The sequence below is a fragment of the Cuculus canorus genome, chromosome 31 (genome assembly GCF_017976375.1).
Source record: "Cuculus canorus isolate bCucCan1 chromosome 31, bCucCan1.pri, whole genome shotgun sequence".
Taxonomy (NCBI): domain Eukaryota; kingdom Metazoa; phylum Chordata; class Aves; order Cuculiformes; family Cuculidae; genus Cuculus; species Cuculus canorus.
The window spans coordinates 851,395-874,648 of record NC_071431.1 but is presented as its reverse complement, the minus strand read 5'-3'; the positions used below and the strand labels follow the sequence as shown (position 1 = coordinate 874,648).

Below are 23,254 nucleotides of genomic sequence, written 5' to 3'. Positions count from 1 at the left end.
TAGACATATATATATAGATATATATAGCTATGTAGATTCTATGTTATATAAATCTATGTAGAATAAATAGAATTATTATTATTATATAGAATTATATAGAATTGATATTCTATAATATATAATATAGATAGAACTATATATATAGGTATAGAGATTAATTCTAGATATTAAATAGAATTATATCTATATAATATCTATATAATTTTATAGATATAATTTTACAGATTGGATTCAATTCGAATCAATTCCGAAGTATTTGTTGTATTGATCCCACTATCGGGGCTCGCAGCCCCAGTTCTTGTCCGATATCAATCCGTCTGTCCATCCCGGTTGATCGCGAGTCCCTCACCCAGCTCGGCCACCAGCACCTCTGCCAGGAGAAAGGATGGATGCGTTGGGATCGCTGTGGGGGAATCCCACCCGGAGCCCTGGAGCGCCCGGCACTCACCCATCCTCCGCTCACGTTTGGCTGGAAAGAAAGGCAAAAAAAAAAAGACAAAAATCCAAATTTTAATCATTTTTTTGGTCTAAAATCCAAATTTTCATCATTTTGTTGGTCTAAAATCCAAATTTTCATCATTTTGTTGGTCTAAAATCCAAATTTTAATCATTGTTTTGGTCATTGGATTCCAAATTGCACCAAAAAGAATCCCAAATCCATGGGTTTTTTTTTTTTTTCGGAAAACTCACCCATTGCTGTGGAGAGTTCGTCTGAAGAGAGGGGAAAAGAGGGATTATCGTTAATATTAGACAAATAAAAGCCAGGATTCTGTGCACCGCGGGATCCGGGACAGAGACGGACACGCACCGATCCGGGCGTCGCGCGCTTCTAAAGAGGGAAAACAAAAGGGAAAGGGGAAAAATGAAGGTATTATTATTACTTCTTATAATTACTCCTAATAATTGTTCCTAATAATTATTCCTATCCCCAGTAATTATTCCTTATAATTATCCCCAATAATTATTCCTAATATTCCCCAATAATTGTTCCTAAGAATTACTCCTAATAATCCCCGATAATTGTTCCTATTAATTATTTCTACTAATTGTTCCTAATAGTTACTCCCAATAATCCCTAATAATTATTCCTAATGATGATTCCTAATTATTCCCCTTTCCCTTTATCACCCAGAGAGAAAATGGATTTTTTTTTCCCATTCCCTAGAAGGAATTTTAATTGCAATTTCCATTTGGCCTCCAGTTTGCTGCAATTAACCCCTCCCTGATTGGTTTTCCAAGCCCAAGCCACGCCTTGCTCCGACCCAACCGAAATCAAAGCTAAATCTTGGGAAAAATGGGATTTTTTGGGGGGAAGTGGACGCACCCAGCTCCGCAGCGAGTTCCCCTGGGAAGAGAGGAAGGAAAATCGAGGTTAATTAATGAGCTTTGGGTCCCCCAACAAAGGATTCTGCACTTCCCTTCCCACCCTTTGCCGACGCTTACCAATTTGGGCATCCCGATCCGCTGGAAAAGGGGGAAAAAAGGGGAAAAAAAAAGGACAATTTAAAAGCATCCTCTGGGATTTTGGTTTTTATTTATTTTTTTTTTGTATCACTGACAAATTCCAAGCAGGAAATTTCCTGGTAGTGGGGGTTTGGGGGCTTTTTCCACGGGAAAAGTGGAAAAGAGGGGGGAAGGGGAAAAGGGGGGAAGGGGAAAAGGGGGGGAAGGGGAAAGGGGGGGAAGGGGAAGGGAAAAAAGGGGGAGGAGGGAAGGGGAAGGGAAAAAAGGGGGAGGAGGGAAAGGAAAAAAGGGGAAGACGGAAAGGGAAAGGGGGGAAAAGAGGAGAAGGGGGAAAAGAGGAGAAGGGGGAAAAGAGGAGAAGGGGGAAAAGAGGAGAAGGGGAAAGAGGAGAAGGGGAAAGAGGAGAAGGGGAAAGAGGAGAAGGGGGGAAGAGGAGAAGGGGGGGAAGAGGAGAAGGGGGAAGAGGAGAAGGGGGGGAAGAGGAGAGGGGGGGGAAGAGGAGAAGGGGGGAAGTGGAGAAGGGGGGAAGAGGGGAAGGGGGGAAGAGGCGAAGGGGGGAAGAGGAGATGGGGGGGAGAGGAGAAGGGGGGAAGAGGAGAAGGGGGGGAAGAGGAGAAGGGGGGGAAGAGGAGAAGGGGGGACGAGGAGAAGGGGGGAAGAGGAGAAGGGGGGAAGAGGAGAAGGGGGGAAGAGGAGAAGGGGGGAAGAGGAGAAGGGGGGAAGAGGAGAAGGGGGGGAAGAGGAGAAGGGGGGGAAGAGGAGAAGGGGGGAAGAGGAGAAGGGGGGAAGAGGAGAAGGGGGGAAGAGGAGAAGGGGGGAAGAGGAGAAGGGGGGAAGAGGAGAAGGGGGGAAGAGGAGAAGGGGGGAAGAGGAGAAGGGGGGAAGAGGAGTGGGGGGGGAATCGGAGAGGGGGGGGCAGTGGAGGGGGGGGGGGAGAGGAGAGGGGGGGAAGAGGAGAGGGGGGGAAGAGGAGAGAGGGGAAGAGGAGGGGGGGGAAGAGGAGACGGGGGGGAAGAGGAGAGGGGGGGGGAAGAGGGAGGGAAGAGGGAAGAGGGAGGGAAGAGGGAAGAGGGAGGGAAGAGGGAAGAGGGAGGGAAGAGGGAAGAGGGAGGGAAGAGGGAAGAGGGAGGGAAGAGGGAAGAGGGAGGGAAGAGGGAAGAGGGAGGGAAGAGGGAAGAGGGAGGGAAGAGGGAAGAGAGAGGGAAGAGGGAAGAGAGAGGGAAGAGGGAAGAGAGAGGGAAGAGGGAAGAGAGAGGGAAGAGAGAGGGAAGAGAGAGGGAAGAGAGAGGGAAGAGAGAGGGAAGAGGGAAGAGAGAGGGAAGAGGGAAGAGAGAGGGAAGAGAGAGGGAAGAGGGAAGAGAGAGGGAAGAGAGAGGGAAGAGGGAAGAGAGAGGGAAGAGAGAGGGAAGAGAGAGGGAAGAGAGAGGGAAGAGAGAGGGAAGAGAGAGGGAAGAGAGAGGGAAGAGAGAGGGAAGAGGGAACAGGGGGGAGAGGAAAAGAGAAGAAGGAGGGAAATCAAGGGAGAAAGGGAACAGACTCACCAAGCTCTTCCGTGATTTCCTCTTACAGGAAAGAAGGAAATGAAATAGTTGGGATTTTCCAGTTCCGTTGGCACCCGGGAGGGCTGAAGCCCACAAGATCCCAACCAAACCCTCCCAATGTCCCAACCACCACAGGGAAATCTGGGATTTGCGGGGGAAAAAATAGCTCCCGTGGTGGTTCCAGGGGTTGGGAAAACACAGCAGCAGGGACAACAACTCCGGAGCACCCGAATATCCCCAAGAACCCCAGAAACAAGAACAAAACCCACCGATTTTTTTATCGCGTTCCCCTAAAAACAAGGAAGATAAAACAGGATTGAGATAACTGGGAAGCATCTCCAGATGTTCCATCGTAGGGAATGCTTTCCCAACACCTTTTCCTTCTGAGTTGCTCCCATTGGGGATTCCATGTCCTGTTGGGTCTTGTTTCCCTCTCTGTTTCCCCATTAATATCCGGGCAACGAGGAAAACTCAGGAAGCTTTGGAAAAGCTTTTGGGAAAGGTTATAAATCAATCAACCACATACCCAGTGCTGCAGCGACGTCGTCTTGAGAGAGAGAAAAACAGGGATTTCTGTTAGGATCTGTTCATTCCCTGGATATTCCCCTCCTTCTTTACCCTTACAGATCTCCTTCCCTATTAGAAGAGCCAAATTCCGTCCCATTTTTGCCATTAAATTATGGAGAAACAGAAAAATCTGCTTCCAGCAAAGATGGAAAACACCAGTACTCCTTAAAATTATTTGGATTGAACCCTGCAGTGTTTGCTCCGGCTGTTTGCGAGGGGAATGGAGTCCAAAGCTCCCGAGCAAACCCCGAGCCTGGAGAAACTGGGAATTCATGTTGGGAAAGGAGGGAAGGAAAGGACTCACCGAGTTCAGGAGGGAATCCACCTGGAAAGGGGGAATAGGAGGTGGGCATCGCCTGCCCGTGGAGGATTCCGACACACGGGAAAGGTTTGTGCCGTGGTAGGAGGGGAAGGATGCTTACCTTGTGTGGGATTGTGCTCCTCTGGGAACAGAGCAGAGAAGAAAAAGAAAGAAAAGTCAGGAATCTCCTCAGGTTCCCCCTCTCCCAGCACCCCTGGCAGCCGTTCCCGGGACTGGGAATGAGTTTGTGACTTCTTCACTCCATTTATTCAATCTCAACTCGGCCCAGGACTCGGCGTTCCATGTCCCAGTCCATCCATCCCTGCTGACTCCCTGTCACCTACCCATCCTCTCCATCCCATTCCATCCCATCCTCTCCATCCCATCCTCTCCATCCCATCCTCTCCATCCCATCCTCTCCATCCCATTCCACCCCATCCTCTCCACCCCATCCTCTCCATCCCATCCTCTCCATCCCATCCCATTCCACCCCATCCTCTCCATCCCATCCTCTCCATCCCATCCCATTCCATCCCATCCCATCCCATTCCATTCCATTCCATCCCATTCCATTCCATCCCATCCCATTCCATTCCATCCCATCCTATCCATCCCATCCTCTCCATCCCATCCCATTCCATCCCATCCTCTCCATCCCATCCCATTCCACCCCATCCTCTCCACGCCATCCTCTCCATGCCATCCTCTCCATGCCATCCCATTCCACCCCATCCTCTCCATCCCATCCTCTCCATCCCATCCTCTCCATCCCATCCTCTCCATCCCATCCCATTCCACCCCATCCTCTCCATCCCATCCTCTCCATCCCATCCCATTCCACCCCATCCTCTCCATCCCATCCCATTGTATCCCATCCTCTCCATCCCATCCTCTCCATCCCATCCCATTCCATCCCATCCTCTCCATCCCATCCTCTCCATCCCATCCCATTCCATTCCATCCCATCCTCTCCTCTCCATCCCATCCCCACCGTCTGACCCCCTGTCCCCCCACCATCCCATCCCATCCCTTGTCCTCCCCAAATCCATGCTTGCCTTCTGAATCCAAGGAAAACCAGGAATTACCGAGCTCCTCGGGAGGTTCAGCTGCAAAGGAAGGAGAAGAAATGGTGATTTTGGCACTTTTGGGTTCAAGTCTCATCATTAAATTAGATTTTTGGTTGGGAATCTAACATAAAATCAATGGATAAAGGAATATTTTATAGAGAGAGAGACACATATGGATAAATGGGAATAAAAGACGTGAATATAGGGTTATTTTATATATTCACACGTATATATGAATAAATCGGAATAAAATACACAGATATAGGAATGTGTTATATACATTCATGTGGATATATGAATAAAAGGGAATAAAATCTATGGATCTGTGGATGTTTTATATCCCCACATGAATAAATAGGAATAAATTCCCTCTTTGACCCCCTAGAGGGGAAGGAACCCCCACTCACCGGCCGCTTCCCGAGCCTTTAATTCCTCTGGCAAAAAGAAAGAAAGGAGAAAAGGAAAAGGTGAAGCACGGATTTTTTTTTAAGTTAATTCGGGGTTTTCTGTACTTCATTCAGGGGTTTGATTTAATTGAGGTTTATTAAAATAAACTTCACGTTTGTAGAACTTAATTAAATGTGTGGTTTTTACACAGCTCAGGAGTTTTTTTACCTATTTCAGGTAAATATTTACTTGAATTCAGTTTTTTTACGTCATTCAGGGGTTGTTTTTACTTAAATCACGGGGTTTTTTTTTTACATAGTTTGTTTTTTCTACTTAATTCATTTTTAATTCATTATTTTTTAATTCATTCATTTTAATGGATTCCATTAATTTTCACTATTTCCCTAAATTCCAACCCGAAGCCACCTCAGCCCTCCCCCGCGCGCTCTCCAATCGCCCCCCGGGTTTCTCAGAGCATCTCAATTCCCTAAAACTTAAACAAAACCAGGACAGAAATGACCAAAATCCCTGCTTTTCCCCAATTTTTCATTTCCACATCCCAAGCTCCAGAGAGCAAAGCCCCCACTGCTCCACACACACGGCTGCGGAGAATCAATTCCCCGTTTATTTGGGAATCATTGATTCCCCATTTATTTGGGAATCATCAATTCATCTTCTATTTGGGAATCATTAATTCCCCATTTATTTGGGAATTATCAATTCATCTTCTATTTGGGAATCATTAATTCCCCATTTATTTGGGAATTATCAATTCATCTTCTATTTGGGAATCATTAATTCCCCATTTATTTGGGAATCATCAATTCATCTTCTATTTGGGAATCATTAATTCCCTGTTTTTTTGGGGAATCATCAATTCCCCGTTTATTCAAGGAGAGCCAACATTTTGTCAACGCCCCTCCATGGAAAACCATCCCAAAATAACCCGGATGTAGGGCAGAGAAGCTGCTCCCTGGACCTTTTCCTGCTGAATTCCTGAATATTTCCCTCAAATATAAAGATATTTGGGGATTCATCATTAATTCCAACAGTATTCCCTGCGAAAGGGACAACCAGGAGTGGATCCCACTTCCCACGGAGAATTCCCACCTCCAAGACATCCAAATGAACTTACGGATTTCTGACTCGCGCTCCTCTGGAAGAGAAAAGGACCAAAATTAACCCAAATTATCCCAATTTTCTCCACCAGCTTTCACTCCACTAATGGATTTTCTCAATTTATCCTTTGAGTAATTCCGGTTGTTCGGAGAGGACCGAAAAGCCGCGTTCGCGCTCTCCGTACGCAGAATTTAGGGGTGGGAAGGGGACTCACCCAGTAGCTCTGAGAGGCGCCCTGGAAGGCGAGAGAGATGGAGATTAGATGGAAACATGGGTTCGGAATACCAGAATTCAAGATATCACACGATTTATAATTAAATATTCATAATAAATGAGTTTTTATGGTCCTAATTATATATTTACAAGATACACGTGGCGCGTATTTACATATACAACTGCCATTGAGAAAGATACTGGATAATAGATGAAATAGAAATAGAATTAATAGATAAACCGGAAAATATTTATAGACAGAAACGGATATAAAGTAGAACTATCACTATAAAAGTAGGAATAAAGTAGAAATATTTCTATATCATATTAAAATCTGAATAGAAAATTTAGAAATATTAAGATATAAAGAGGAATACTGAGATCTATAGATACATATTGAGATATAAAGAGAAATATTAACATATAAAGATAAATATTAAGATATAAACCAGAAATATTAATATATAACCCAGAAATATTAATATACAATAGAGAGAATAAAGGTTTGGGATCCAACTGGGGCTCTTCCACAGCCATTTTGCCAGGGGCAGAATGTGGGATCCCATGTGTATCCCAACCCCATCCCAGCATAGGATTCCCATGTGTATCCCAACCCCATCCCAGGATAGAATTCCCACGTGTATCCCAACCCCATCCCAGGATAGGATTCCCACGTGTATCCCAACCCCATCCCAGGATAGAATTCCCATGTGTATCCCAACCCCATCCCAGGATAGAATTCCCATATGTATCCCAACCCCATCCCAGGATAGGAATGATGGTAGGAAACCCATCATTCCAGTCCCCCTTCCCTTCCCGTTTCCTCTTTAGCAAAGGAATTGAAAGCTTGGACCATTTGCAGCCCATATTCCTTGGGTTTCTCACTCCTGTATGGAATTTCTGCTGGGAGAACCCTTTTGTATTGGATTTATTGGTCTATGTTGGATCTATCTCAGAGTTATATTGGATCTGTTGGATCTATGTCGGATCTATTGGATTTATATTGAATCCATATCAGATCTATATTGGATCCATATCTGATCTATATAGGATCTATCTTGGATCATTATAGAATCCTTGTATGGATCTATGTTGGATCCATATCGGATCTGTATTGGATCCATGTTGGATTTTAAATTGACTCTAATGCAGGATTTCGTTTAAGCGAGAGCCCCCCACCCCAATCCATGGAGTACGGAAAACAACACTTACGGATTTCCGCTTCGTTTTCCCCTACAAGAAGAAAAAAAATGGGAATAAAACCATAGAACGTCAGCTTCTCCCATCCCATCCCATCCAGCCACCCTTGCCCTCGGCTCCCAACCACATCCGGGCTTGGCTTAAGGAATGTTCAAAGGGAAGAACCCGACTCAAGCCACCCCACAATTCCAACTGGGATCTAATAGCATCCAAGTGGGATTTCATAGGAGGAAAGAAAATGCCCAGTTTGGCACAAACCCCCCAATATTGGTTGTCCCATGGGTTTTTCCACCCTGTGGATTTGGCTCTCGCTGTCCGCAGACAATATTTTCTATTGATCCCCTTCCTCCCGGGTAGGTCCAAGCTCGTGGTGACCCCAAGCTCATCCATAAAAGCAAGGACGGAGCCGTCGGGATCCCGGCTCGCCCCGTACTTACTGATCCTCATGTCCCGTTCCTCTAAAATGACAAAGAAATCCAAATCAACCCGCGCGGAGCCGGGCTCTCCGGGCAGGAAAGCCAGGCTCTGCCAAGGGCTTGTAGCTTTTGAGGGGTTTCCTGGCTAGAAAGTTGCTTTGGAATCATGGTTTGGGGAAATCATATCATATTGTGGACTCACGGAATGGGTTGGGTTGGAAGGGACCTCAAAGCCCATCCAGTTCCACCCCGCGTCATGGGCAGGGACATCTCCCACCGGATAAGGTTGCTCCAAACCCCATCCAACCTGGCTTTGAACACCTCCAGGGATGGGGCAGTCATCACTTTTCTGGGTAATTTGGGCGGGCGCCTCATGACCCTCATCGTGAAGATCTTCTTCTTAAGATCTCATCTCAATCTCCCCTCTTTCAGCTTAAAACCATTCCCCTCATCCTATCCCTGCACTTCCTGATCAACAGCCCCTCCCCAGCTTTCCTGGAGCCCCTTTCCATACTGGAAGCTGCTCTAAGGTCTCCCCAAAACCTTCTCTCCTCCAGGCTAAACAACCTTAACTCTCCCAACCCATCATTATACCATATTACCCCATAATATATTGTATTATATCATTTTGCATTGTCTTACCCCATATTTATCACCCCATATTACATCATATTATACCATATTACCCCATATGACACTGTATTCTATCATATTACCCCATATTATATCAAATTATATCATATTATACAACATTATATTGCATTACACTATTATATAATGTCACACCATATCATATATATTACTTTACGCCATATTATATGTATTATACCATATTACCCTATATTAAAGCATTCTATATCACATCGCACCATATTATATTGCATTGTATCATATCATATTTACTATATTACCTCTTTTTACACTGCATTATATCACATTACATCATATTATATTGCATTACCCTGTATTACTTCCTATTATATATTGCCTCATATTACCCTATATTATATTGCACTGTATTAAATCATATTATATCATTACACCATACTATATATCACATTATCTCATCATATATTATATTACCCCACCTTAAATCATATCGGACCATACTATACATTACCCCACGTTATATTGCATTACTCCATATCATATTAGACCATACTGTATATCTATAGATATACTATGATATCGTATTATATCACACTACGCCAAATGATGTCATATTCCCCCATTTTATATCGCATTCTATCATATCGCATTACATGATACTACCCCGTATTATATCATTTTCTATAATATTGGAACATACATCGTATTCAATATTATACCGTATTAAACCATATCATATCAGACCGTGCTATATAGTATCACACCATACTATACGATATCACCCCATATTAAATCATATCAAACAATACTATAGAATATTAGATCATATCAGACCATAACATACCACATTACCCCAAACTACATGATATTACCCCATAATATTACTCCTCTAGAACACCCAGGACCCCTCTAGGACCCCCAAAACCCCTCTAGAGCCCTCCCAGGACAACTCTAGGGGCACCACGACCCTTGTAGGGCTCCCTCGGACCCCTCTAGGACCCCCAAAACCCCTCTAGAGCCCTTCCAGGACAACTCTAGGGGCACCACAACCCTTGTAAGGCTCCCTCGGACCCCTCTAGGACCCCCAAAACCCCTCTAGAGCCCCTCCAGGACAACTCTAGGGGCACCACGACCCTTGTAGGGCTCCCTCGGACCCCTCTAGGACCCCCAAAACCCCTCTAGAGCCCTTCCAGGACAACTCTAGGGGCACCACGACCCTTGTAGGGCTCCCTCGGACCCCTCTAGGACCCCCAAAACCCCTCTAGAGCCCTTCCAGGACAACTCTAGGGGCACCACAACCCTTGTAAGGCTCCCTCGGACCCCTCTAGGACCCCCAAAACCCCTCTAGAGCCCCTCCAGGACAACTCTAGGGGCACCACGACCCTTGTAGGGCTCCCTCGGACCCCTCTAGGACCCCCAAAACCCCTCTAGAGCCCTTCCAGGACAACTCTAGGGGCACCACGACCCTTGTAGGGCTCCCTCGGACCCCTCTAGGACCCCCAAAACCCCTCTAGAGCCCTTCCAGGACAACTCTAGGGACACCACGACCCTTGTAGGGCTCCCTCGGACCCCTCTAGGACCCCCAAAACCCCTCTAGAGCCCTCCCAGGACAACTCTAGGGGCACCACGACCCTTGTAGGGCTCCCTCGGACCCCTCTAGGACCCCCAAAACCCCTCTAGAGCCCTTCCAGGACAACTCTAGGGGCACCACGACCCTTGTAGGGCTCCCTCGGACCCCTCTAGGACCCCCAAAACCCCTCTAGAGCCCTTCCAGGACAACTCTAGGGGCACCACGACCCTTGTAGGGCTCCCTCGGACCCCTCTAGGACCCCCAAAACCCCTCTAGAGCCCTTCCAGGACAACTCTAGGGGCACCACGACCCTTGTAGGGCTCCCTCGGACCCCTCTAGGACCCCCAAAACCCCTCTAGAGCCCTTCCAGGACAACTCTAGGGGCACCACGACCCTTGTAGGGCTCCCTCGGACCCCTCTAGGACCCCCAAAACCCCTCTAGAGCCCTCCCAGGACAACTCTAGGGGCACCACGACCCTTGTAGGGCTCCCTCGGACCCCTCTAGGACCCCCAAAACCCCTCTAGAGCCCTTCCAGGACAACTCTAGGGGCACCACAACCCTTGTAAGGCTCCCTCGGACCCCTCTAGGACCCCCAAAACCCCTCTAGAGCCCTCCCAGGACAACTCTAGGGGCACCACGACCCTTGTAGGGCTCCCTCGGACCCCTCTAGGACCCCTAAAACCCCTCTAGAGCCCTTCCAGGACAACTCTAGGGGCACCACGACCCTTGTAGGGCTCCCTCGGACCCCTCTAGGACCCCCAAAACCCCTCTAGAGCCCTTCCAGGACAACTCTAGGGGCACCACAACCCTTGTAAGGCGCCCTCGGACCCCTCTAGGACCCCCAAAACCCCTCTAGAGCCCCTCCAGGACAACTCTAGGGGCACCACGACCCTTGTAGGGCCCCCTCGGACCCTTCTAGGACCCCCAAAACCCCTCTAGAGCCCTCCCAGGACAACTCTAGGGGCACCACAACCCTTGTAGGGCTCCCTCGGACCCCTCTAGGACCCCCAAAACCCCTCTAGAGCCCTTCCAGGACAACTCTAGGGGCACCACAACCCTTGTAGGGCTCCCTCGGACCCCTCTAGGACCCCCAAAACCCCTCTAGAGCCCTTCCAGGACAACTCTAGGGGCACCACGACCCTTGTAGGGCTCCCTCGGACTCCTCTAGGACCCCCAAAACCCCTCTAGAGCCCTCCCAGGACAACTCTAGGGGCACCACAACCCTTGTAAGGCTCCCTCGGACCCCTCTAGGACCCCCAAAACCCCTCTAGAGCCCTTCCAGGACAACTCTAGGGGCACCACAACCCTTGTAAGGCTCCCTCGGACCCCTCTAGGACCCCCAAAACCCCTCTAGAGCCCTTCCAGGACAACTCTAGGGGCACCACGACCCTTGTAGGGCTCCCTCGGACCCCTCTAGGACCCCCAAAACCCCTCTAGAGCCCCTCCAGGACAACTCTAGGGGCACCACGACCCTTCTAGGGCCCCCTTGGACCCCTCTAGGACCCCCAGGACCAAAACAGGATATCAATGGACTATATAAATGATATTATAGAATCATAGAACCATAGAATAGTTTGGGTTGGAAGAGATCTTAAAGGTCACTTAGTTCCAACCCCTGATTATCATCATACATCATTTTCTATCATATTAGACCATGTGATATCATATTCTATCATATTACCCTATATTAAATGATATTATCCCATTTTATACCACATTATCTCGCATCCTCCCACCGCGGGATGCTCTCTCCCACCAATCGATACCCGATCGCCCTGTTATCAATCAATCAATCCCTACCCAATTCCCATTGGGAATTCCTTACCCAGCTCGGCCGCGCGTTGCCCTTCGGGAGAGAAGAAGGGACACATGAGGGCTCGGCCCCGCTCCCGTTCTCCAGGGCGGATGCCAAAGCCAACTTACGGAGCTGGCGGTCGCAGTCCCCTACGAGAGATGGGAATCGGGGGATTTGGACGTCGGTTGGTGCCAATCCCAATGAATGGAACCCAACGGATGGAACCCAATGGGTGGACCTCAATGGACGGAACCCAATATGGAACCCAATGGATGGAACCGTACCAACGTCGGCGGTCAGCTGCCCTGGAGAGAGGGAGAACGGGTGTAATTCCCATCGGATTCCCGGTGACAGCAGCCATTTCTCATCCCTGGATGCCACCAGGAATCACGGCCAGGGATGTGCGGGGCCAGGAGTGCCCACCTACCAATCCTGGTATGCCGCTCGCCTGGGAGGGGGACAGAAACACCCATTTATTTACATCAAAGAGAGAACAGCGACACAAAAAAACGGCAAACACAAATATCGATAATTGCATCGATAGAAAAATCAAGAATTGAGGGAATTGCAATCATTCGGAGCCGCTCGGCACCTGCCCTGGCGGGGCTGGGTTCAACTAGAACGGGGAAAAATGAATGTGAGTTTGGGGCTGAAGTCGCGTTTGTCCAAGTGCAACTTCAGAATGGGTTAGCAATTCCATTTTTTTTTGCAATTCATTACTTTCTGTATTTTTCACAATCCATTATTTTCTCTATTTTTCACAATCCATTATTTTCTCTATTTTTCTCAATCCATTATTATCTCTATTTTTCTCAATCCATTATTATCTCTATATTTCACGATCCGTTATTTTCTCTATTTTTCACAATCCATTATTTTCTCTATTTTTCAGAATTATTTTCTGTATTTCTCAGAATTATTTTCTGTATTTTTCCCAATCCAACATCTTTGCACCCCCATTTTCTGTAGTTTTTTGTAATTCACCATTTCCTTTGCCCTCCGATTTTCTGTATTTTCCTTGCACCCCAACATTTTCTTTGCACCGCAGCATTTCTGTACTTTTCTGCAATTCACATTTTCCAATAGTTTGGCACTAAAAAACATTTTGCAATTCAGCGTTTTCAACTTCATAACTTTTGCAATGCAATAATTGTCTCCGATTTCTTTCCTGCCATTTAATTTTAAGAATTTATGCAATTCCCGTTTTTGCAATTGAAGAGAATTTTAGGGCAATTCAATATTTTTTTTGTTGGGGTTCAATTCATTATTTTTTTTCCCAAATCAAGGGTTTTTTTGTCATTAATAACTTTTCCCACCCACTACGAAGCGTCAAGGCAGGCGATGGACTCACCCAGCTCCACGGTGAAAATTCCTTCAAAGAGAAAAGCAAAGCAGCTCCCGTTAGGTTTCCTCATAGTAGGAGTCGCCGCTTCCCCCGCCCTCTGCTCTTCCCATGGGATTTCATAGAATGGTTTGGGTTGGAAGGGACCTTAAAGATCATCCAGTTCCAACCCCCCTGACATGGGCAGCGACACCTCCCATTGAATTAAGCTGCCCAAGGACCATCCAACCTGGTCTTCAACACCTCCAGGGATGGGGCAGCCACCACTTCCCCGGGCAACCTGTTCCAGGGTCTCACCACCCTCATGATGAAGAAGTTCCTCCTCATGTCCAGTCTAAACCTGCCCCTCTCCAGGTTATATCCGTTCCCCTTCATCCTATCCCCACAAGCCTTTATGAATAGTCCCTCTCCAGCTTTCCTGGAGCCCCTTCAGGCACTGGAAGGTCACTATAAGGTCTCCTCGAAGCCTTCTCTTCTCCAGCCTGAACAACCTCAACTCTCTCAACTTGTCCTCAGATGGGAGGTTCTCCAGCCCTCGCATCATCCTTGGAGCCTCTTCTGGACCCGTTCCAACAGCTCCGTCTCCTTCTTCTGTTGAGGATTCCAGAATTGGACACAGTATTCCAGAAGAGGTCTCCCAAGAGAGGAACAGAGGGGCAGAATCCCCTCCCTCGTCCCGCTGGCCGCGATGCTTCGAATGCGGCCCAGGACACGGTTGGTCTTCCTGGCTGCTCGTTAATAGCTCATGTGGAGCTTCTCATCGAACCGCACCCCAAATCCTTCCCTGCAGGGCTCCTCTCATAGAATCACCAGATTGGAGAAGACCTCTTGGATCAGTGAGTCCAACCATTCCTATCTGCCACTAAACCCTGAGCAATCATCCCATCATCCCCCATCGTGTATTGAAATCAGGGACTGCCCCAATCCAGGGCTCTGATTTCCCTTTCCCCCTGGAATTTTGGCTCTGGACTCCCCAGGGATCGTTTCCACGCCCCACCCAAATTCCGTTGAGCAAAGGGATTCCAGCGCCCGAGGTGGAGCCGCACTCACTGATGGTGGCGTCGCACTTGGCTGGAAACCAGAAAAACGAGAGAAAAGCAGAAATCCATCAGTTTTCCGGGATGGTGGTCACAGGTTCCCATAAAACCAGATGGAAGCCACTTACCGAGCTCCGCTGTCACCTGTCCTGGAACGAGAAAAAAAGGAGAAATAGTGTAAATTGCAAAAAGTTGAGCTTAAATATTGAAATTTTAGATTTTTTAAATAGAAATTTCTCTCCCGTGTGACATCAGTTGTTCTGAGCTTTGATGGGTCGACCTAGAAAATGATGTCATGGAGAGGAGAGCTGGGTGAAATTTGGGATAAAAATGTATGGAATGAGGGAATAAAATTGGAAATGATAGGGAGGAGAATCGAAAAAGATTTGAAAATGAGAGAGGATCAAAAATTGCGGCGAATCAAAAGGATTAAAACATGACAGAGAATCGAAAAAGTGGGAAAAAGATGGAGAATTGAATCAAAAATGACAGAGAACTGAAAAAGATAGATTAAAAAATAAAAGAGAGATTCAAAAGTTGCAGAGAATCAAAAAGGATGGAGAATTGAGTCAAAAAAAAAAGAAGAATCAAAAAAGATAAGTTTAAAAAATGAGAGCGATTCCACAGAATCAAAAAGGATGGAGAACTGAAAAAGCAGATTCAGAAATGACAGAGATTAAAAGATGATGGAGAATCACAAATTGTGGAGAATCAAGAGATTAAAAAATGATGGTCAATCAAAAAAAGATGGAGAATGAATCAAAAAATAAGGGAGAAAAAGACGGAGAATCAAAAATCGCGAAGTAACAAGAAGGAGAATTGAATGGAAAACGATGAAGAATTGAAAAAAGATCAAAAATGAGAGATTAAAAAAATTGGAGAGAATTAAAAAAATGCGGAGAACCGAATAAAAATTGACGGAGCATTGAATAAAAAAAGGTCATAAAATAGAAAATGGTGTAAATTTGACATCAAATATAACATTGCGGAAAGTGGGGACCCCCTGCCCAGGGAGGACCAGGTTTTACGCGCCAGGAAGAGAGAGAAAAGCGCCACGTACGGAGCTTGGAGTCACGATCCCCTGCGGGAAAAAGAGAAAAAGAACCAAGTTTAGCATTTTTGAGGTTGGTTTAGACCCAGCTCCACCCTCTCCCCCAGGTCCCGGAGCCACGAGCGCAGTAACTGTGGCGGCAAAGGGGGTTTTCCTCATTTTTCTCATGATTTTAATTAAAAATTGTGTTTCTTTTTCTTAAAAACCCAATAAAATCTGCATATTGAGTTCAAATTTTTTAAATTTTACTCAAACCTCAATGAAATCTACACATTGGGTTCAAATTTTTTTGCTTAATTTATCTAAAACAAATAAAATCTCCATGTTCAGTTCAGATTCTTAAATTTCATTTAAACCCCCAATAAAATCTGCACATTGAATCCAAATTTTTAAAACCCGATAAAATCGCCATATTGAATTAAAATTTTACTTAAACTCCGGATAAAATCTGCATATTGAATTCAAGTTTTAAATTTTACTTAAAGTCACAATAAAATCCGCACTTTCAGTTCAAATTCTTAAATTTCACTGAAACCTCCAATAAAATCTGCATACTGGGTTCCAATTTTTTTGCTTATTCTATCTAAAACTCAAATAAAATTTGCACTTTCAGTTCAAATTCTTAAATTTCACTGAAACCCCCAATAAAATCTGCACATTGGGTTCACATTTTTACATTTTTACTTAAAATCCAAATAAATTCTGCAGGTCAAGTTCAATCTTTTGGTTTATTTTACTTAAAAAATCCACTGAAATCCGCAGATTCTTGCAAAGAAGGGGAACACCCGACAAAAACTCGGACTCACCGAGCAGCGCCGTGAGTCTGCCTTGGAAATAAGAAGAAAAAAAATAGGGGTTAGGTCAATAAAGTAATAAAGATCATCAAATCATAGAATAGTTTGGGTTGGAAGGGACCTTAAAGCTCATCCAGTTCCACCGCTGCCATGGGCAGAGACACCTCCCATGGATCAGGGGCTCCAAAGCCCCATCCAACCTGGCCTGGAACCCCTCCAGGGATGGGGCAGCCACAACTTCCCTGGACAACCTGTTCCACGTCCTCACCACCCTCACCATGAAGTTCCTCCTCGTGTCCAGTCTAAATCTGCCCCTCTCCAGTATAAACCATTGTCCCTCGTCCTATCATTCCAGGACTGTGTAGAAAGTCCATCTCCAGCTTTCCTGGAGCCTCTTCAGGTATTAGAAGGTCGCTCGAAGACCTCCTCGGAGCCTTCTCTTCTCCAGGCTGAACAACCCCAACTCTCTCAGCCTGTCCTCGTACGGGAGGTTCTTCAGCCCTCGCATCATCCTTGGAGCCTCCTCTGGACCCATTCCAACAACTCCATCTCCTTCTTCTGTTGAGGATTCCAGAACTGGACACAATCCTCCAGATGAGGTCTCACCGGAGAGGAACAGAGGGGCACAATCCCCTCCCTTGTGCTGCTGGTTGCGATGCTTCGGATGCAGCCAAGGACATGGTTGACCTTCTGAGATGCTCAATTGCCGGTTCCTCTTGAGCTTCTCATCGAACAGCACTCCAAGTTCTTCTCCTCAGGGCTTCTCTCAATTACATCACTCCCCATCCTTGGTTGAAACCATAGGTTGCCCTGACGCAGCTGTAGGACCTCGCACTTGGCCTTTTTCAACCTCATGAGGTTCTCACAGGTTGCCCCTAAAATTGACCCTAAAAGAGGGTTTTCTAAGCCCAAATCCATTGGCTTTGGTTCAAGACTTACGGGTTTCTGCCGCGAGCTTGGCTGCAAAGAGAAAGAAAAATGATTTTGTGTGAATTTGGGGTTTCTCTGCAGGGGGAATCTTTTTTTTTTGGGGGGGAAAAGGTCCTTTTTTTGCTGCTTTTCGAGGACAGAGCACTGCGAGGCTGCCCCTCCCCAAACTCAGGGGGGTTCACCCCAAAAGCACAATGGAAAATGCCACTTACTGATTTTTCTGTCGCGTTCCTCTGGGAAGGAGGGGAGGAAAAGGAGAAAAAAAGCAATTATTAATCTACTTATTATTAAGTGATTAATATTAATAAGCCCTGAAGCACTTGGATCAGGAAAATTGCTTTTTCCTCCCAATTATTGCCTTGATATCAAAGAAATATTTGAAAATTAGGCTTTGTTCTGGACATCAGTCAAGCGAAAAAACCCCAAAATTAGGTTTTTAGAAGGAAATTCCATCTCCGCTCCCATTTTTAAGGGCAAAACAGAAGGGGAGGGGAATGGCACTTACTGAGCTTTGCGTCGCATTCGCCTGGAAGACAAGAAATAATAAAGACAAATAAATACAATGGAAGGAAAGACGATAAATACAGGATCAATAAATGCAAAGGCAACGAGCATCAACGGCGACAGAGGAAACGGCGACCAACGTCAACAGCGACAGAGCCAACGGTGACCAATGTCAACAGCGAAAGAGGCAAAGGTGACCAATGTCAAGGTGATCAGTGCCATGGTGACCAACAGCAATGGCAACAGAGCCAATGGCGACCAACGTCAACAGCGACAGAGCCAACGGTGACCAATGTCAACAGCGAAAGAGGCAAAGGTGACCAATGTCAAGGTGATCAGTGCCATGGTGACCAACAGCAATGGCAACAGAGCCAACGGTGACCAACGTCAACAGCGAAAGAGGCAAAGGTGACCAATGTCAAGGTGATCAATGCCATGGTGACCAACAGCAATGACAACAGAGCCAATGGCGACCAACGTCAACAGCGACAGAGCCAACGGTGACCAACGTCAAGGTGCTCAGTGCCATGGTGACCAACAGCAATGGCAACAGAGCCAATGGTGACCAACGTCAACAGCGACAGAGCCAATGGTGATCAATGTCAACAGCGATAGAGCCAATGGTGACCAACGTCAACAGCGACAGAGGCAAAGGTGACCAACGTCAAGGTGATCAATGCCATGGTGACCAACAGTAATGGCAACAGAGCCAATGGCGACCAACGTCAACAGCGACAGAGCCAACGGTGACCAATGCCAAGGTGATCAATGCCAAAGTGACCAATGTCAACGGCAACAGAGCCAATGACGACCAACGTCAACAGTGAGAGAGCCAACGGTGACCAACGTCAATAGTGAGAGCGCCAACGGTGACCAACGCCAAAGGTGATCAATGCCAAGGAGACCAATGTCAACAGCGACAGAGCCAAAGGCAACCAACGCTAAGGTGAGCAATGTCAAGGCGACCAACATCAACAGCGACAGAAGCAAAGGTGATGAACATCAACAGCGACAGAGGCAGAGGCGACCAACATCAACAGCAACCAATGCCAATGGTGACAAAGGCAATGGTGACCAATGTCAACAGCAACGGAGGCAAAAGCGACCAAGGCAAAGGCAATAAGTGCCAAGGCGATAGACACAAAGATGATAAACATCAACGTGAAGGTGACAAATGCCAAGGTGACAAATACACAATCAATAAAGGCCGAGCCAATCAATGCACAATCAAGAAAAGCAAAGCAGCTCCTCCCATCCCATCCCACCTCCCACGGTGCCGTCTTCATCATAGAATGATAGAATAGTTAGGGTTGGAATGGACCTTCAAGATCATCCAGTTCCAACCCTATCCCACTGGATCAGGTTGCCCAGGGCCCATCCAACCTGGCCTTCAACACCTCCAGGGATGAGGCAGCCACAACTTCCCTGGGCAACCTGTTCCAGGGTCTCACCACCCTCATCATGAAGAAGTTCCTCCTCATGCCCAGTCTAAATCTGCCCCTCTCCAGTTTATACTCATCGCCCCTCGTCCTATCACCATAAGCCTTTGTGAATAGTCCCTCTCCAGCTTTCCTGGAGCCCCTTTCAGGTACTGGAAGGTCGCTCTAAGATCTCCTTGGAGCCTTCTCTTCTCCAGGCTGAACAACGTCAACTGTCTCAGCCTGTCCTCAGATGAGAGATGCTTCAGCCCTCACATCATCCTTGTAGCCTCCTCTGGCCCCGTTCCAACAGCTCCATCTCCTTCTTCTGTTGAGGATTCCAGAACCGGACACAATCCTCCAGAAGAGGTCTCCCAAGAGAGGAACAGAGGGGCAGAATCCCCTCCCTCTTCACACCACAAACCTCAAACCCAATGCAATTCTGATTCCTCGGCCATCGCTTTTCCCCCATCAATCTTTGAAAAATGAGGTTTGTCGAGGAGCAACTCTTCCCCAAACCCTCTCATTCCTAAAAAAAATAAACCCCAAACCCTAAAATATTCTTTTGATTTTAATTAGTTACACTTGGCACTTAATTACACGTGTAATTAAGACTAATGATCATTTTGAGGAACACCAGCTCCTTACCTAGCTCCGCCGTCAGCTTCCCTTCAACCAAAAGACAGAGAACAGGACAACAACGTTAAATGGAGTTCCTTCCTCGGCACGCACACCCGGCAGATATCATGTCAGGGATCGGCAACGCCAGCGAGATGGGAATTGGGGAGAGGGAAGGGATTGGTATTGTGGGTAAAGAATCCATCCCATGGGTGGAGATGAAGGAATCAGGGGCAGCGTTGGGCTGGGGATGGATTTAAGAGGCAACACAGAGCCGAAAATCCCATATCCCACAGTGCAGAGCAACCCAAGCCCTCCTCAACCCGATGTCGAACTGGATCCAAACCACCCGGCATCAGGAACGAGACGCGGGGCTCACCGATTGTCCTGTCCCGCTCCTCTGGAGTAGAAAACAAAGAAGAAAGATCCGCGGTCAAGAAGAACCCTGAGATTTCGGTCATGCGCGTGGCCCCTATGTCGCCTCCAGCCTCAAAATTTGGGGATTATCACTTGAAATTACGCTTTTGCAAATGATTTCCTTTAAAATTACGCTTTTTCAAATGAATTTGTTTGAAATTATGCTTTTATCAAAACGATTTCCTTTGAAAATACACATTTATAAGAACGATTTTCATTGAAAATATGCATTTAACAAAATGATTTTCTTTGAAATAATGGTTTTTCATAGGATTTTCTTTGAAATTGCACTTTTTTCAACCTTTGTTTGTTAAATCATGCTTTTTAAAATTATTTTTTTTAAAGAATATGTTTTTTCTTTTCCTTATTTATTGCCTTTCTCTCCAGCACAGCTGAGCCAGGGCTCGGTTCTGTGCGTGGGGCCGGAATAATGACCCTCCCCTAAACCCATGGTGGACAAAGCCCCAAAGAAGCTCTCACTCACCAAGTTCCGCCGTCAGATCATCTGGAAAAGAGAAAAAAGAGGAAAAATCACTATCATTTTTTGGGAGGGACTCCAGGGAAGCTCCAACCCCGCATGGTCCCTTCTCCACTCAGGAAATCACAGAATCATAGAATAGTTTGGGTTGGAAGGGACCTTAAAGATCATCCAGTTCCAACCCCCCACCATGGGCAGGGACATCTCCCATTGGATCAGGTGCCCAAGGCCCATCCAACCTGGCCTTCAACACCTCCAGGGATGGGGCAGCCACAACTTCTCCAAGCAACCTGTTCCAGGGCCTCCCCACCCTCATCATGAAGAAGTTCCTCCTCATGTCCAGTCTAAATCTGCCCCTCTCCAGTTTATCCCCATTCTCCCTCGTCCCATCACCACGAGCCTTTATAAACAGTCCTTCTCCAGCTTTCCTGGAGCCCCTTCAGGTACTGGAAGGTCACTCTAAGATCTCCTCGGAGCCTTCTCTTCTCCAGGCTGAACAACCTCAACTCTCTCAACTTGCCCTCATACAGGAGGTTCTTCAGCCCTCGCATCATCCTTGGAGCCTCTTCTGGACCCATTCCAACAGCTCCATCTCCTTCTTCTGTTGAGGATTCCAGAACTGGACACAGTATTCCAGAAGAGGTCTCCCAAGAGTGGAACAGAGGGGCAGAATCCCTTCCCTCCCTGCTGGCTGCGATGCTTCTGATGTGGCCCAGGACATGGTTGACCTTCTGAGCTGTGAGCGCGCATTGCCGGCTCACGTGGAGCTTCTCACCAACCAGCACCCCAAGTCCTTCTCTGCAGAGCTGCTCTCAATCACATCATCCCCCATCGTGTACTGATATCGGTGATGGCCCCGGCGCAGGTGTCGGACCTTGCGCTTGGCCGTGTTGAACGTCCTGAGGTTCTCACAGGCCCACCTCTCCAGCCTATCCAGGTTCCTCTGGATGACATCCCATCCTTTCAGCCATTCTACACCCAACACCTCCCCTCTTCCAACCTCTACCATGAAAGACAGCGGAATTGAAGCCAGAAAAGGGATTTGAGTGGAATCAAAGCTGCTTTGGGCCCGCATATCCTGCAGGAATTCCCATCAACCGTGTTCACATACGGCTTTACCACCAAAGTGCCCTTTATTCCCTTTGTTATCGCATTCCCAGTGATCATAATTCCCATTTTTCTGTCCAGTTGGGGGCTTTTTTAATTAATTGTTGTTCAAAATTTCACGTACCACCCATTTTTTTTCAGAAGCAGGGAAGAAAAAGGGAATAAACCCTGGAAAATCACCCAAAATGTGACTCAAAACTACGGAGGAATGGATCGGACTCACCGATTTCTGCTGTAAGTTCACCTTAAACCAGAAATAAAGCAGGATTTGGTTAGAGGATGCTGGGATTCATTTCCCACTGGCTCCAGAGCCAAACCTTCCTGGCTTCAAATCCATGCAGAGCGCCAAGGGCAGAGACCAGCAGGATGGGACCGCGCATTCCCAATGGATGGATGCTCATCCCAGGGGGTCATTAAACCAGGAATTCCCCTCTCAGGATCGCTTTGATGAAGAGAAGGAAGCAGCACTCACCGATTTCTGCATTTCATCCCCCCAAAAAAAAAGAAAAGAGAAGGAAAATGGCTTTAAGTTATTTTTGTTCTCCACTTTCATATTTTATATCATTTAAAAGACATCAAATAATCGCTGTTCTCCTCTTTGGAGAAGGAATGAGGCTCTCAAAATTCCCAAATACAGAGACAAGCATTCATTTAAATTAAATATTATGGATTGGGAAGGATATTTTATCCCCAAAAGACGTGAAGGAGGTGGTTTGGGTTCTTTGGGTGTTAGAATTCCAGCGAATCTGTAAATCCAAGGACACTTACCATTTTCTGTGTCACATTCCTCTAAAAATAAGAAAGAGAGAAGGATAAGGGTTAGACTTTAGAGCTCTGTGCCTCTGGCACGATCCCACCGGTGAGCAAAGGGATTAGGGAATGCCACCGGATTCCACGAGACAGCACATCTCCTGGTGGAACCTGGAGATTCCACAGTGCTGATGGTTTGGGACTCTTCTCCTTGCCTATAATTGGGCGTAAAATGAAGATCCAGAGGATCTTTTCTGGTTTAAGGAGCCCATCCTTCATCCAAAAGGACTTTTTTCCATCTTCAGCAGCAACAAAAACCCCGGAACCGACGCCAAACTCAACTTACCGAGCTCGGTGTCACTCTCTTCTACATGAAATAAAGAAAAGCATTTATAGGGGCATCGGCCATTGGCGATGCTACAGCGCAGGAACACGTGTCTCCAGGTTTGGGAAGGGGAAGGACTTACCAAACTCTTCCGTTAACTTCCCTTAAAAGAAAGGAACGTTTGTTCAAGCCGTTAGAACCGAGGTTTTATGGGCACGGGAGGGAAAGAAGAG

General features: G+C 46.8%; 1 protein-coding gene across 1 annotated transcript in view; it reads right to left on the bottom strand.

Moving 5' to 3' along the window:
- The window catches only part of LOC128849638 (tripartite motif-containing protein 10-like), a 29,742-nt gene extending 7,557 nt beyond the window's left edge, over positions 1-22,185 (bottom strand). Inside the window, exons 1-32 of the mRNA XM_054052098.1 lie at positions 22,170-22,185; positions 20,846-20,866; positions 20,324-20,344; positions 19,975-19,995; positions 17,910-17,930; positions 17,617-17,637; positions 17,414-17,434; positions 16,487-16,507; positions 15,690-15,710; positions 14,758-14,778; positions 14,643-14,663; positions 13,602-13,622; positions 12,678-12,698; positions 12,535-12,555; positions 12,379-12,399; positions 12,281-12,301; positions 8,297-8,317; positions 7,872-7,892; positions 6,661-6,681; positions 6,463-6,483; positions 5,348-5,374; positions 4,929-4,979; positions 3,995-4,015; positions 3,877-3,897; positions 3,532-3,552; positions 3,275-3,295; positions 3,006-3,026; positions 1,444-1,464; positions 1,325-1,345; positions 809-829; positions 691-711; positions 350-469 (exon numbers count right to left, since the gene is read on the bottom strand). Of these exons, the coding sequence (XP_053908073.1) occupies positions 350-469; positions 691-711; positions 809-829; positions 1,325-1,345; positions 1,444-1,464; positions 3,006-3,026; positions 3,275-3,295; positions 3,532-3,552; positions 3,877-3,897; positions 3,995-4,015; positions 4,929-4,979; positions 5,348-5,374; positions 6,463-6,483; positions 6,661-6,681; positions 7,872-7,892; positions 8,297-8,306 (460 nt within the window). The 5' untranslated portion in view covers positions 8,307-8,317; positions 12,281-12,301; positions 12,379-12,399; ... (12 more) ...; positions 20,846-20,866; positions 22,170-22,185. The remainder of the gene's footprint in view (positions 1-349; positions 470-690; positions 712-808; positions 830-1,324; positions 1,346-1,443; positions 1,465-3,005; positions 3,027-3,274; positions 3,296-3,531; positions 3,553-3,876; positions 3,898-3,994; positions 4,016-4,928; positions 4,980-5,347; positions 5,375-6,462; positions 6,484-6,660; positions 6,682-7,871; positions 7,893-8,296; positions 8,318-12,280; positions 12,302-12,378; positions 12,400-12,534; positions 12,556-12,677; positions 12,699-13,601; positions 13,623-14,642; positions 14,664-14,757; positions 14,779-15,689; positions 15,711-16,486; positions 16,508-17,413; positions 17,435-17,616; positions 17,638-17,909; positions 17,931-19,974; positions 19,996-20,323; positions 20,345-20,845; positions 20,867-22,169) is intronic.
- Positions 22,186-23,254: the final 1,069 nt, after the last annotated feature.